The 13,875-nt window shown below is 40.2% G+C and overlaps 3 protein-coding genes across 3 annotated transcripts; 1 reads left to right on the top strand and 2 right to left on the bottom strand.

Annotated features, from left to right (window-relative positions):
* Nucleotides 1–2,512: 2,512 nt before the first annotated feature.
* Nucleotides 2,513–3,711, bottom strand: ASPZODRAFT_77114 (hypothetical protein; the record flags this gene model as incomplete). The annotated part of the gene is made up of 4 exons (XM_022730153.1): nucleotides 2,513–2,846; nucleotides 2,902–3,287; nucleotides 3,344–3,448; nucleotides 3,511–3,711. 4 exons carry the CDS (start codon nucleotides 3,709–3,711, stop codon nucleotides 2,513–2,515), a joined length of 1,026 nt encoding a protein of 341 aa, XP_022576867.1.
* A 429-nt stretch (nucleotides 3,712–4,140) lies between these two features.
* Nucleotides 4,141–5,526, top strand: ASPZODRAFT_77072 (hypothetical protein; the record flags this gene model as incomplete). The annotated part of the gene is made up of 1 exon (XM_022730151.1): nucleotides 4,141–5,526. The coding sequence occupies one exon, from the start codon at nucleotides 4,141–4,143 to the stop codon at nucleotides 5,524–5,526; it is 1,386 nt and encodes a 461-aa protein (XP_022576866.1).
* Nucleotides 5,527–6,080: 554 nt separating this feature from the next.
* On the bottom strand, nucleotides 6,081–7,919 carry ASPZODRAFT_105425 (hypothetical protein; the record flags this gene model as incomplete). The annotated part of the gene is made up of 4 exons (XM_022720898.1): nucleotides 6,081–6,588; nucleotides 6,641–7,384; nucleotides 7,453–7,561; nucleotides 7,614–7,919. Coding segments are annotated over 4 exons (1,633 nt in total), but the record flags the coding sequence as incomplete, so codon positions are not given.
* Nucleotides 7,920–13,875: the final 5,956 nt, after the last annotated feature.

Genomic DNA, 13,875 nt, shown 5'->3' with positions numbered 1-13,875 from the left:
AATTCACCTCTTAAATTCCTTTAAGGTCTTAATAGGCGCCTAGATCTTACTATTAATTATACTTTAATAGTAATACTAATATTTAAGGGCTTTCTTATTTAATTTCCCTTTTACTACTAATATCTTCTCTTTCTCTATTATATACTTCTAATAAAGGACTTCCTTATCTTAAAAGTATTCTTTAACCCTTTAGAGCCATTTATAAGCCCCTTTATTATAATATTCTTTATTATATTTTAGGATCTAGTTAATTTTAGAGATTTTTTAATATATCCTTAGCTTAAGAGAGTTTTTATTAAGGTTACTTAATAAGGTTAGATTTATCCTCCTTATAGTATTAGTTATAATAAATATATTTTTATCTTTATATAAAGAGGTGCCCCCTAGTTTTAGGGTAGTTAAAATATTTACTAGCTATTAATATAAGATTTTATTTTAAGCTTATATCTCTCTTATTTATATCTTAGCTTTTACTAACTATTATTAGTTTTTAGTGTTCTAGACCTACAGTTATTATACTAGTTTCTATATAACTATTATTAAGGGGTGGCCCTTAGTGGCGGCATATAGGGACTATATAATTTCTTTAATATTTAAGGTATTAATATTCTAGTCCTTATTAGGCATTTTTCCTAAGTGGTTTTTAACTATTATTTTAATAACTTTAGAGTATCTTAAGTAAATATCTTTCTTTTTTTTTATCTTTTCTTTTTTATATCTCTTCCTCTTAGTTATAATTATTTTCTTCTATACTATTATTTTTATTTATTAGGCTTCTTTATTTTTTTTAATAGCATAAAGGAGCCTCCTACTTATATAGGATAAATCCTTTTAATAAGATATACTATTAAATATAAAACTTAATATAGGAGTAATTACCCTTTAGCTATCTATTACTTCCTATACTCTATATACTAGTTAGGGAGCTCACTCCTTAACCCCTATTATAGGCTAAAGAATATAAGGAAGGATCTAAAGGATCTAAGAAAGGATCTAAGGGATCCTTCCTTTTATTTAATAGCCTTCTTTACCTTACTATCCTCCTCGCGGTTAGCAGTCAACCGCAAGGTAGGACCCAGTCATCACATAGTGATATCAGATACGGCGTATCTGATATCACACACTATTATATTATACGCCCCAGACTTATAATCATTAAATAGCAGAGTTTAAGTGTTCCAGTTTCCTCACCAGAGTACCTTTAGGGGTTCCCCATTATGTATATAGAATAAATATAGGGTAAGGAGCTAACAGCACTCTGCTTATAAAAAGTTCAAGTAAATATATAAGAGGCTACTAAGGCATCATATAGATAATTTAGTGAAGCATAAATAATAGTAAAGTATAACTAATTATAAAGTATAAATCACCTTATTAAGACCTAGACTATGAACTAATGTATATATACTCATCATAGAGTAGGTATTATATAAACTATCATAGGATAAGTGACCATACTAATCTGTCACAGAATATATGACCATATAAAGCCCTAATTAATGTCTGGACATTTTTAGTGGCTCAGCGGTCTAGTGGCCCCCCAAGATTTTGTCAAATAATCCTTATTATCTTATGGTTAAGAGGTGTGCTATCTCCTTAATTCTATAAAATTAACCATAGCCTCGCGCAGCTTGATTAGCTGCATAAGTGCATATAGTCTATAGACTAAGAGACCTACCTATTTATTATATTCATGAGCACTACTTGGGCCTCCTACACACCTGCCATATTAATATCTTAGCTCCAGTACTTTCTGAACAGATGTTTCAGTCTGGAAAGGCACTGATATGAATTAGTATTAGTTTCTTCCCCATAGACTGCTTTTGTCTAACCTGATATGAACCATGTGGATAGCATGCGCTTAGCACTGGCCAATCACCACCTACTATGGTAGATGCCAAGCCTAGAACTGCACTAGCAGCCGGGGAAAAACGAGGAATCCCTATTTAGGTTTGGCGGATATACAGGATAAAACCAACCATGTCCCACATGTGGATATAATCCACCAATTGAATATTGTAGACGGGGCAAGTGTTCCCGCATCCACAGCCAAGACATGGGGAGTGGGGGGATTCAGGATACGGATCCTGTCCAGACGCCAACACTATCGCTGAGGCATCTAAACAAGTTCTTCTTAGGGGCGATTGATGTAGTTTTGGAATAGGGGTCAAAAGTGTTCCAGTTCAGAGTAAACAATTAATATATTACACCTAGTGAAGGAAGAATAATGGTTAGCCATAATGATATAACAGCCAAAATTGAGCCTAAAAAGACTGCTAGAAGGGAAAATAGGGCCAAATTAGTATGTCAGATTATAGTCAGAAAACGGGAGGAGTAATAATGGCCTTGAATTTAATATTAACTTTTTCCGTGAGCGACGATCAGCAACAGATAAGCATTGTAGTGATATCCGGCGGTCCGTCGCATCTACGCTTACCACAGCAATAGCTTGATTCGTGATGAATTTTTCTCCAGCTTCTAGAATGATTCAGCCAGTGAACATGAAGAAAGTCTATGTTGTACGGCTCTGAGTGTTCCTGAGTGTGCTCCGAGACCGATTCGGATAGGTTGTCAGGCCGACCTCGTCGTCGGCATTCCTTTTCAGCGGCCTTTGTCTACTCTGTCTACTCGGCGGTCCAGTGTGGGTTTCCGAATGAAGGCTTCCGAGGATGGATCGATGGGCGAGTTGGGCGAGTGGTGCGAGATGAGGCAGACAGGCACAGACAATCGCCACTGCGGGCTCGATGGTAGACCAGATGAAGACGGGGCCCATCAGCCAGGTCACATCGAGGGCGTGCATGAAGACGGAGAGATAGTGGATTCGCACGATACTCGCGACACAGACGCTGGAATATAATGTCAGTATGACTTGATGGACAAGAAGAACGGAGGGAAACGCACAAGATTCCCACCGCCATAATGGCACAGATGGCCACCTTTTTCTGAACGGTCATGTGCAGCCGGACGATGCGTGGGAACGGGATGACGAGAAGGACAAAGTCGTTGAGCATGTTCAGGATCCCCGCCGCCAGGAAGAAGGTATTGATGTCGATGCATTCGCCCTGGGTCCCGCTGAATTGCGTCCAGAAGAAACTCAGCGGGCGGCAGGAAGTGCTCATTGTCACCCAGACAATGATCGGATAGCCGAGCGTCAGGAATCCGCCGCAGATCAGAGCCACGCGCAAGGAGAGTTCCAGCGGGGAGAAGATGCGGCGATAGAAGAACAGGATGGACAGACGGGTACAGGTGCCGGCCGAGGCATACAGGAAGGTATACGCAAAGAGAAGCTTCAGGGTTAGGGTTAGGGTTATCGTCATTGATGACAGGATATTGATTTCTTTACCTTGTATAGATGCACCAATTCCTCCAACGTCACAGCCCAAACATGCCTTCCAGCACCCACAGTGCCCCCTGCCACACTCAGCCCTGTCGTACCACCGATGCAGAGCTATAGATAGTCTCCGTCAGTATACACAACATCTTCAAGACTAGATAACAGGCGACACGTACTAGCGCTGCAATGATGGCCCAATCATCCGCCAGCAGGGCGTTCCGGAGGAGCACTCGAGCTGTGAAGCGCAGAATCAACGCCACGACGGCAACACAGGCCATGGCAATGACGGCGCCATTGTTGACCGACACATTGCTGGCCGCGAGGTTGATGTCGGATGGCGGAGGCCCAAAGAGGGCCCGGATAGCTGGATCTACCATGCCTCCTCGCCTGGACTTGCCGCACTCATTCTTCACAAGCTGGGCTTGACTCTTTTTAACTGACTCGCAGGAACTGTTGGCTCTCCTGAGATTCAAGGGTGTGCGTAATCCTGCAGGGATGCGGCCAATAGACTGGTGCATGACTCGCGCAAGCCGTCCCTCTCTAACAGACTAAGAGAGCCGGGAACAAAGGATTGTAAAGAACATAGTGAGGAATTAAAAGGATACTACAGGGATATTGGCAGTATACGGAGTATAACAGGGATATAATAAGGATAACAAGGATGACAAGGATAACAAGGATAACATGGATATTAAAATGGTTAATTGCAAGGATAACAACAGGGATATTATAAGGATAGTCTAATAACATAATAAGACTAATAGAGATCTCCTCCCATACAACATCACTTTTCCCTCCACAGCAAAATGGACGCCCAAGATTTCCTCCAACTCACGGCCCTGGAGCGGATCGGCCCCAAAGGATACCTTCGTTATGTCTTTCCCTTCCAGCTGGCAGGAGAGAATTACAACCCCGATGATGTTGCCCGCGTTCTCCAGGCGGGATATGACGTGCTGATCGCCCGCCTCCCCGTCGTGGGCTGTGGAGCTGTCCCCGATACAGAATGCGGCCAGAAAGGAGTGATGAAGTTTGAGAGACACGATGAGAACACCGTCATCACAGTCAAGGATCTGCGCGACTCCTTCTACCCGTACTCTGAATTGAAGGCCAGGTCGTTCCCCGTCGCTGCCCTGGATGCCGACACTCTGTGCTGTCGCGCCGTGTGGCCGTCTGCTGGCGAACAACAGCTGCCTATCTCTCTTGTGCAGGCCAATTTCATCCCTGGAGGCCTCATCCTGACCTGGTGTATTCTCCACATGGCAGGCGACAGTGTCTCCTTCAATACCTGGTTGAATGTCTGGGCGGAGGGATGCCGGCTTGCCCAGGGGGAAGATATCCCTGATCCGATCCAACTTCCTGACGCCATCTGGACAGACCGAAAGCAAGTGACCAGACCGTCGGGGAGGAATCATGGCCGAGTTGAGGACCATCCGGAATACACACTGTTGCCCTTCACGCCGACGGAAGCTCCGCCAAAGATGATTTCGCCCAACCACCGCGGCCAGGTGTTTTATCTCTCTCCCGAATCCCTGGCCATGTTGAAGGCAGATGCGTCTCCTGCCAACGCGACGACACCCTCGGACCAGACCTGGGTGTCTACCAACGATGCCGTGTCCGCTCTGCTCTGGCGCACCGTCATGGCGGTGCAATCGCCGCTGGAAACGCTGCAGGACAAGAACCCGGTCTCAGTCTTCAACATCGCCATTGACGGCCGCCGTCGCACCCATCCCCCCGTCCATCGGGACACTCTCGGCTGCTTCCTCGAGTACATCGCCGTGTCGTGTCCCATTCGCGACATGCTGGCGTCGCTCTCCCTGGCCGATCTGGCCATCAAGATCCGCCAGGCGGTCTTGCGCGCAGACAAGCACTTTACAGACGACGTGGTCACGCTGGTCGACCGGCTGGAAGACGTGGATCGACTCGTTCCCACGGCGTTTCTGGACGTGCCCGGCTTCAACTGCGTGCAGTCCTCGTGGGCTGCGTTTGACGTGTATACTGCTCACTGGGGGCAGATGCTGGGCAGGATCGAGGCGGTGCGTGTGCCTCATGTCGGCTGTATCAATGGCCTTCAACTCGTGCTTCCCCCGCTGCCGGATGGCGGGATGGAGGTGATGGTAGGGGTTGAGGAGACTTGTTTAGGCAGGTTGAAGAGTGATCCTTTTTTTAGTAAGTATGCTGCACTAATCGAATAGTTGTAGATAGATAGACAGTAGAGGATGGTCGATATATACTGAACAACAAGCATGCCCTCAATTATATTATAGAAATATCCATAGTAATGCCATTCGTTTCTATTATCCTAAGTAAGTGAGATATTCCTAGTATCTTTTAATCCATACTAAGCCCCCAATCTACTCGACGGGTTAGTTGGTTGAGAGTCAGTGTGGTTTTATATTCACCAGTCAACTACTATAGACTACTTGCCAGGGCATATGATACCATCAAGCCAACACTCTTATACCCACAGAGAGCTCCATCTCCACCTTCACTCTACATAGTACACTTATTGGATTAGCTATTATCATTATCTCGGATAAGGAATGAATATACACTGCCTTGTTCGCAATCACTATTCATCATTGCATTAGTATATTATTATGAAGAGGTGGACACATACTAGTTGAATAATCCCATCCTGCACGACTTCAGACTGATTAGTTGAGAATATGCCTGTAGGATGCCTGAATAAAGTAAGGTCATAAGAACTACAAGTAGATCTACTCTGTAATCTACTTTAAATATTCAACCCTAAACCCTAATATTGAATATATTCTATTAATTCACAAATCACTCCACCTCAGCTTAACCTGTGTCGGATCCCTAACCTGCAACGTCAACTTGGGCGCCGAATCCTCCATAACAGCCTGTAAGATCCGCTGTCTTTCCTGTAGCGTCGTCCCCCCATTGACCGGCTCACATCGTTTAGTCTTGAACAAGGTGGCTATCGAAGCGACGAATTCCACCTGAGACATCTTCATTCCAGGACACACCCTCGGACCGCCAGACCAGGGCAGAAACGCACCCTTGGGCGGCGGGATGAGTGTGTTTGTTTCATTGTTGATCCACCGCGCAGGGTTGAACCGGCGGACATCGTCGCCCCAGATGGCAGGGTCGTTGTGCAGGCTCTGGCCGGCGACAAAGACATTCAGCGATGGCAGCAGGACGTGCGTGCCTGTGCTGGAGACGATGGTTTGGCGCGAGACCACGCAACGGCTGATGTGTGGGACAGGCGTGTAGATCCGGAGGGTTTCCAACTGATCATTAGTTTCTCATAGAATATGGTATCTAGTGTATGGTATAGCTTACCATCAAAGCTATTATCCGCTGGCAGTGGGGGAAAACATCATTATACTTCCATTCCTCGTTCTTGAGGCCTTCCAAGTCCCTTCGGATCCAAGCCTGCCATTCCGGATACACGGCCAGGAGGAGCACAGCGTATCCCATCGTGTTGGCGGTTGTGTCGAAGCCCGCACCTGTGAAGATCCAGAGATTGCCGCTGATCTCGTCTTGGGAGAGGAAGAGCTTTTTCTCCGTCGTCTGATTCTCGGTCTTGTTGTCATCGACAAACTGGGCCAGCATGTCGAGAAAGCTATGCCGTGTCTTGTCTGCATTCTGTTTCTTCTCGGCTAGAATCTCCTGGATGTATCCTGGCACTCGCTTCATCTGCCTTCCCAGCACCTGCAACTGTCGCGGCATAAATGGCAATGTCTTCATCCACCCCGGGATCAGCGCCGCCTGAATGAACCGGTCCGTGACCATCGCAATCGTCTGGAAGTAAGCCAGCCGCCCCGATACGTGGTCAGTGGAGGAGTCCAGCCTCTGCGCGAAATCAGGCGACCAGGGCATGTTCTGCCCGTACCCGGTCTCGCCGAGAACGTTGATCGCGATGCTCCGCAGTCCGTTGAGAGTCTCGCTCTCAGGATGCTCGGTCAGGTACTGGACCATGGCGTCGGCCTGCTGGCGAGTCTCCTTCCAGACGGTTTCCATCACCGTTTCATTGAGGTGGGGGGCGATGATTTTCCTATGCCGCTGCCAGGTTTCTCCATTGGCCTGTATATAGGTATTAGCATTCTGATCATTTTCATTGTATCATGATCAATGGTAGTGAGTAAATGTACCGCAAAAATATGGTCTCCAAAGAAACCGAGCACATCGGCAACCACCTGCGGCTGGACGAAGTCCTGGCGTCGTTGGAGGACCGTAGACGCGATGGTCGGATCAGCGATCCTATTGACTGGAATCAATCAATGATAGAAACAATGATTCAATCACTACACACCATAGAGTGCATTCATCCGGGGAGACGACTGCAAACACACTCCCCAGCTGTTCATGTAGTATATTTTTCAGGCGAAAGTCCCAGCCGTGTGTCACGACATCCAGCCGGTTAGCGATCCATTCAGGCAGATGTCTGCGAAAGACAGGCTGGTAGATGGGCCCGAGAACCTTCCACACGGGGCTCTGCGAGAAGATTGGGACGATGTACAGCGGGAACCCGGTGCGACGGCCGATCAGGTAGAAGCGGAGGAAACAGGCAAGCTTATAAAGCAGGTACAGGCCTGCAATAGCCACCAGAGTGATCATTGTCGCTCTCTGCGAGAGAAAGAAATCAATCGAGGCTGACGAGCGGACCGGAGGATGGGCTTATCGTTATAATAACACTCTGACAACACAACCGACCTGGCCAATGGCATCGGAATCCTGAATGGGGGCGGATTATCTCTTTGCTTACTGATTGGTTGATAGTAGGGGCTAATAGTCAGCTTACCTAGGGATTAGAGTAGATATTGATAGAATTAGGGTAATAACTTTGAAGAATCTAGAAGAAAGGAGTAGGAGAGCAGGTAGAGATTGAGATTATATTAATCAAGTATATACTCTATAATAGAACCACCACTAAAATTGCCAGTAGCCATAGCCAAGGAAATATCTTCTGTATGCCAGACTACCATAGTCAACTGGACCTGCCGAGGAAATAAGGATCGTACTTGAAAAGATGAAGTCCGTTGCATGTTAACTAGACTAAGGTTGAAATAGTTTGTGGAAGATAATTAGCTAGTATAAACATCCCTTAGAGAAACATCTAGCAGTGAAGTATGTCATATCTAAGGGTAGTGAATTTAAGAGATAAAATACACCATATATTCATTCTACTTAATTATAGCCATGTTGATTACTAAAGATCTATATCTAGTATGGAGAGTGGTTGTTTTCTTTACCCTCTCTTCTCTCACCTTTCTCACTCTCACTCCTATACCCTTCCAAAGCACATCTTTGCGCTCCCCTAGACTATTTACCAGTCTATTTATGTTATATGATATCATATAAGTGACTCAATGGAAACAGCCACTCAGAGGAGCCGCCAAGGCTGCCCATGAGGCGAAAGTGGCGCGTCTTGAAACAGACCAAAGGGACCCGATTGACCCTGAGCTTGACGTGCTTGCTGCTGCAGGAATCGCAGCGATTGGAACACGAGCCTAGTCATATAGTAAGAAGAGTGAGCAGGATTACACAATGAAAATCATCCTAGGATGCCTAGATGGTCTCGGGGGGAAGGACGAGAAAACTTGATACGAGATGTGCTGGGACGTGATGACGAGGGGATCCGGGTCCTAGCCCAAGGAGTTGGTTTTATTATCTCATTATTACCCACCTATGCTGAACACTTCTTTTTCTAGTGAAAGCTACTGGAGCTAAAACACCTACTGCGTCCGAGGTATCGTTGTCAAGCTCTGGAGAACCTCTCATGAAACAGGCTTGGCAAAAAGGCCAGCCAAGAAGTGGCCAACAGAAACTGAAGGCAACCTGCCTTTCACAAGGTAATAATCAGCGTGTTATTACAGGCATATATGATGAGACTAAGGCTAATAAGCTCCCTGCAGAAGAGCAAGAGCAGATTTTAGATATACGCACTCAGTGTACCCATATCATTCCATATTCTGAGCTCCCATAGAAAGGTGGAATCCATTAAAGTAAAGCAAACTCAAGATATCCTAACTTTATCTTCTTTACTTCACTGACTCAGGACAGTTGCTCCGGTCCGCCAATATCTGGGCTTTTCTGTACCGTTACTTTCCTCGTTTGGAAACCCTCATAGATGTTCGGTGCGCAGGGGCAATTAATACACCACGAAATGCCATGACGATGGCATCATTTTTGCATACAGAATTCGGCAAGTCCTTGTTTGCGCTGGAAGCCACCGACATTTAAAAGGCTGATATGCGCAAATACAAGACCATTATAAATATAGGTAGATGCTTTACTCACAGAATATCTATTTTTAACTAAGGACATAATACTATTTGTATCAGAAGGGACTTTATAGACACCTCTAGCCTTATATTAATCCTAGCGCTAAACACTAGGAATGGTTCAAGCTCAGTTAGTGCTTAAACAGAGAATCTGCTTGATAATAACCTGTTAGAGGACACTGCCTAGATAGCTTGATCATTGATCATTCCGCTGAGCTTATCCCTAGCCTCAGGGCCAATACAACCCTCTAGTCATCTCCACACAGGTAATTATCATTCTATCCAACACCTAGTGCCCATTTGCAATCAGTGGCTTCGGTGGGGATGGTCCTGTTTGCATGCGGGTAAAGGGTCGACAAGGGCAGAGATGGAGGTGATTATCTTGTTGAACAAGCCGTACAGCCCTAATACTAAATAGTAGATAGGATATCAATACCTGCCAGTGTCAACGGCCGGTATCTGTTATATTGATTATTTAGCTCTTCACTGCAGTCATCCCCTGGAATATTAAGGTACTAGCACATGTATTAGGTTGTTTAGAAGTTATTCTAATATATACCTTATTTGCGATCAAACGGCAAGCTCTTAGGACGCCTAGTGGCAATGTACTATTTGGTTCAGGGCCCTTGGCAAAGGATAGGTCTTGGGCATAAAAAGAGCTTTTGTAGCATTAGATATAGATATCATGCTTCTTAATTTATTTCAGCTTTAAACACACCTCTAATTGATTCTATATCTCTTAAAGTCTGACGTATTTGACATGAATACAATATATTAATAGCTACAGTAAATGCGTGGATATTAGCTTTAGGTATATAGATCTAGTTATATTCTGGTTTTATTCATTTACCTATAAAGCTCAGCCATGCTAACTATATGTTTCTGGCTATATGCAGCCCCTAGAGGCTATATTTTCTAGTGCTCAGATCCCTGTTAGCCTAGACAAATGTATAGAAAATCTAATATTATATATAGCATAATGTATTAAGCCAGTCAGCCTCCAAAGCATTTTGCTCAATGGTGCTGCCCTTACTAAATATTATATATATAGCAGTAGTGTTATTGGAGACCATTACCCCTCATCTTAAAGGTGAAAAAGGTTGCATGGGTCATGCTCTTGTTGTGCTTTATTAAGTGGTAGTTTACCATTAATTATGATGACTGCATTACTAGTGTAACTAGTGTAAGTATTTTCCTTTAAATATCAACAGACTGACGCGAAATATTCTATACAACATGTCTTTACTTTTTAAAGGTAGATTCCTACTCTCCACTGTCCTACTTTGCATCTCATTTTCGATGTCATCTATTCAAAATTTAAGCCCAGTGAATCTAGTCAAGGCTTTTCTTGCCTGTGTTAAAACAAAAGATGTGGACTATATGCGCAAGATGATTCATCCGCAGGCAACTGCGTGTCTCATCCGAGAGGAGGATATAGGTGGCGTCAACTGGGCACGGACCTCAGCCAACAGTGGCAGAAAAAATTTTTTCTGTCACTGTTAGCCGCCGTCCATGCACTGTGGAATTCTTAAATACTATATATTAAGGTAATTATTTTTTACTCCTATAATCATCCACACCGCCCGCATTATAAACCCCCCCCCTAATTCTTATAGTTCTTAATTATTTATTAATTGAAAATTAACTATTTTCTAGATTATAAGTACTAAATTCCTTTCTAATTATATAAGTTCTTAATAATAGCTAGCTATTAATTCTTAATTATTTACTAATTATTTATAGGCTATATACTAGTAATACCTCACCTATAGATTAGATAGTTTAGTCTAGTGGCCCTTATTTAATAAGATAAGTAATTAAAAATTAATTAAGAATTATCTAATAATTACTTAGTAAAATAGGGAGATAATTATTTATTATAGTAAGGTGTACTACTAGGTACTAGATTATAAGTAGAGTTATATATATATATATCTTATTAACTATTAAATAGTTAATAGATATTTAAAAAGTATTTTTAATCACTAATAATCTTTATCTTTATATAAAAGGGTATACTCTAAATATTAGGGGTTTTACCTAGGGCTAGATCCTATAGAAAGAAAAAGATAAAACTATTAGTAAGTAGCTATTTTATAAATATCTCTTAATTAATCTCTAATTATTTAGAGTTTTATTATACTTTATTTCTAGATAGTACTGCTGCCTTTACTACCCTTATTATCTCTACTACTCTTTTCTTTACTACTCCCTCTTTTATGCCCTCTGCGCCCTCTGCGCCCCCTGCACCCCCTATACCCCCTATCTATACCTATATCTATTTTAGCTTAGTATCTATAAATCTCCCCTTTATTATTTAGATTACTGCTGCTAGTTTAAATAAAAACCCTTCTATCCCCTTAATAAAGGAAGGAAAAGTAAGTCCTAAATACTTATTAATTACTTATTAGATATTTATTAAATAATTAGCCCTCTATAATAAAAATATGTCAGTTAGTGAAAAATATAGATAATTTATTTCCTTATAATAGCTATAAATAAAAGTAGTATAGTCCTAGTTATAAGTATTTATTAAATAACTAGTAATTAATTACTAAATAATTCTAGAATGCTGTTATAATGGCTTAATATATAACTACTTTAATCTTTTTAATCTTTTAGTCTTAGCGCCTGAGGAGAGTAAAGAAGAGGAAGAAGAAGAGGAGGAGGAGGAGAAGAAGAAGAAGAAAAAGAAATTAAAATTTTTTAGTCTTAATAAATAATTTTTTATTATAGTAAATTAATTTTATATTAATTAATAAACACTTAGTAAATAATTATAAAGTTTTAACTTTTTATTTATTATTACTCTATAATATATATATTTATAATAATATATAAATAATAATATATATAATTATTAATAATAAAAATTTTCAAGGTTAGGAGGCATTTAGTAAATATTTAAAAATTAATTAGCCTTAATTATCTATAATATCTATTTCCTTTATTATTAATCTATACTATTTATTTATTAATTATTTTTTAAGTAATTAAGCTACTAGCTCCTTCTTCTTAATTTCTTTTTAAATAGTATTAATAGCTTTATTATAAGAATTTTAACTAGCATTTATTAGTATAACTTACTAAAGAGAAGAGCTACTAATATAAGTATTTAGAAAGTACTTTATAAATAATTATATACTTACTTTAAGTAACCTTAAGTAGATTATAATCTTCCTTAATAACTAGAAGAACTTAATCTTTATAATTATTATTATCTTAAAGGCTAACTAGTTAATAAAGCTATAATATCTTTATTATCCTTATTTATAAGCTTCTTATTTAATTATAATTATTAAGCTTTATTTAAATAATTAATATATAATCACTTAAGGAATATTTAGGAATTATTTATATACCCTATCTTTATATATTATAATATAAATGCCCTATAGTTATTATTAAGGTATATTAATATTAAATATTATAATCTTAATTTATATAATATTATTATATATCTTATAAATTAAGATTATAAGCCCTATATTTAATTAATATAATTTTAATTAAATAATAAATAATTATTAAATACTTTATAATTACTTTTAGAATACTTAGCTACTTTTCTTATATATTTAATTTATAATATATTTATTTAACTATATTAGTATATTTTTAAATATAATTAAATATATTAGAAGGAAGATTAAAGTAGGCTTTATTTAAACTAAAATAAATATTTCTTTATTTTTTATGCCGTGCCTAAGTCTTAATAAAATTAGCTAGTTTATTTTCTAGATAATTAATTAGTAAATATTCCTTAAATAATTAAAAACTACTTAATAAACCTATAATAAAGTCTAATATCTTAAGATAAGCCTCTTTAGTCTTAGTATATAAAATAGATGCCATTTAACCCTCTACTCCTAAGTGGTATTAATTAAGGTTTAATTTATATAAAACCTATTAAATACCTTATTTAAAGTAAATATAATAAAAAAGAATTAAATAAGGGCCTTAATTATCTGTAGGAAGATATTAAGGGTTAATTTTATAAAGATAGTTTATTAAACCTAGTAAAATTAGTTATTAAACACTCACTAATCAATTGTTAAGCATTTAGAGAGCACTCTATTATTACTTACCACTATATTATTTTATATCTATATCTATAACAATTGCTACCTAAAGATAGATCATATACATCTGGTAAGTGTATTTTATGTAATAAATATCCTGTATTGTTATAAATATATGTACAGTTTATTGTTCTCCGCACAGTGGACAGCGTGGAATACATTGTTAATAAGCTAGACAGGCGTATTCCATGCAGAGAGCCATGTTATC

This window comes from Penicilliopsis zonata, assembly GCF_001890105.1.
Source record: "Penicilliopsis zonata CBS 506.65 unplaced genomic scaffold ASPZOscaffold_30, whole genome shotgun sequence".
Taxonomy (NCBI): Eukaryota; Fungi; Ascomycota; class Eurotiomycetes; order Eurotiales; family Aspergillaceae; genus Penicilliopsis; species Penicilliopsis zonata.
The sequence above is the reverse complement of the archived record's forward strand: the minus strand, read 5'-3'. Positions and strand labels throughout refer to the sequence as shown.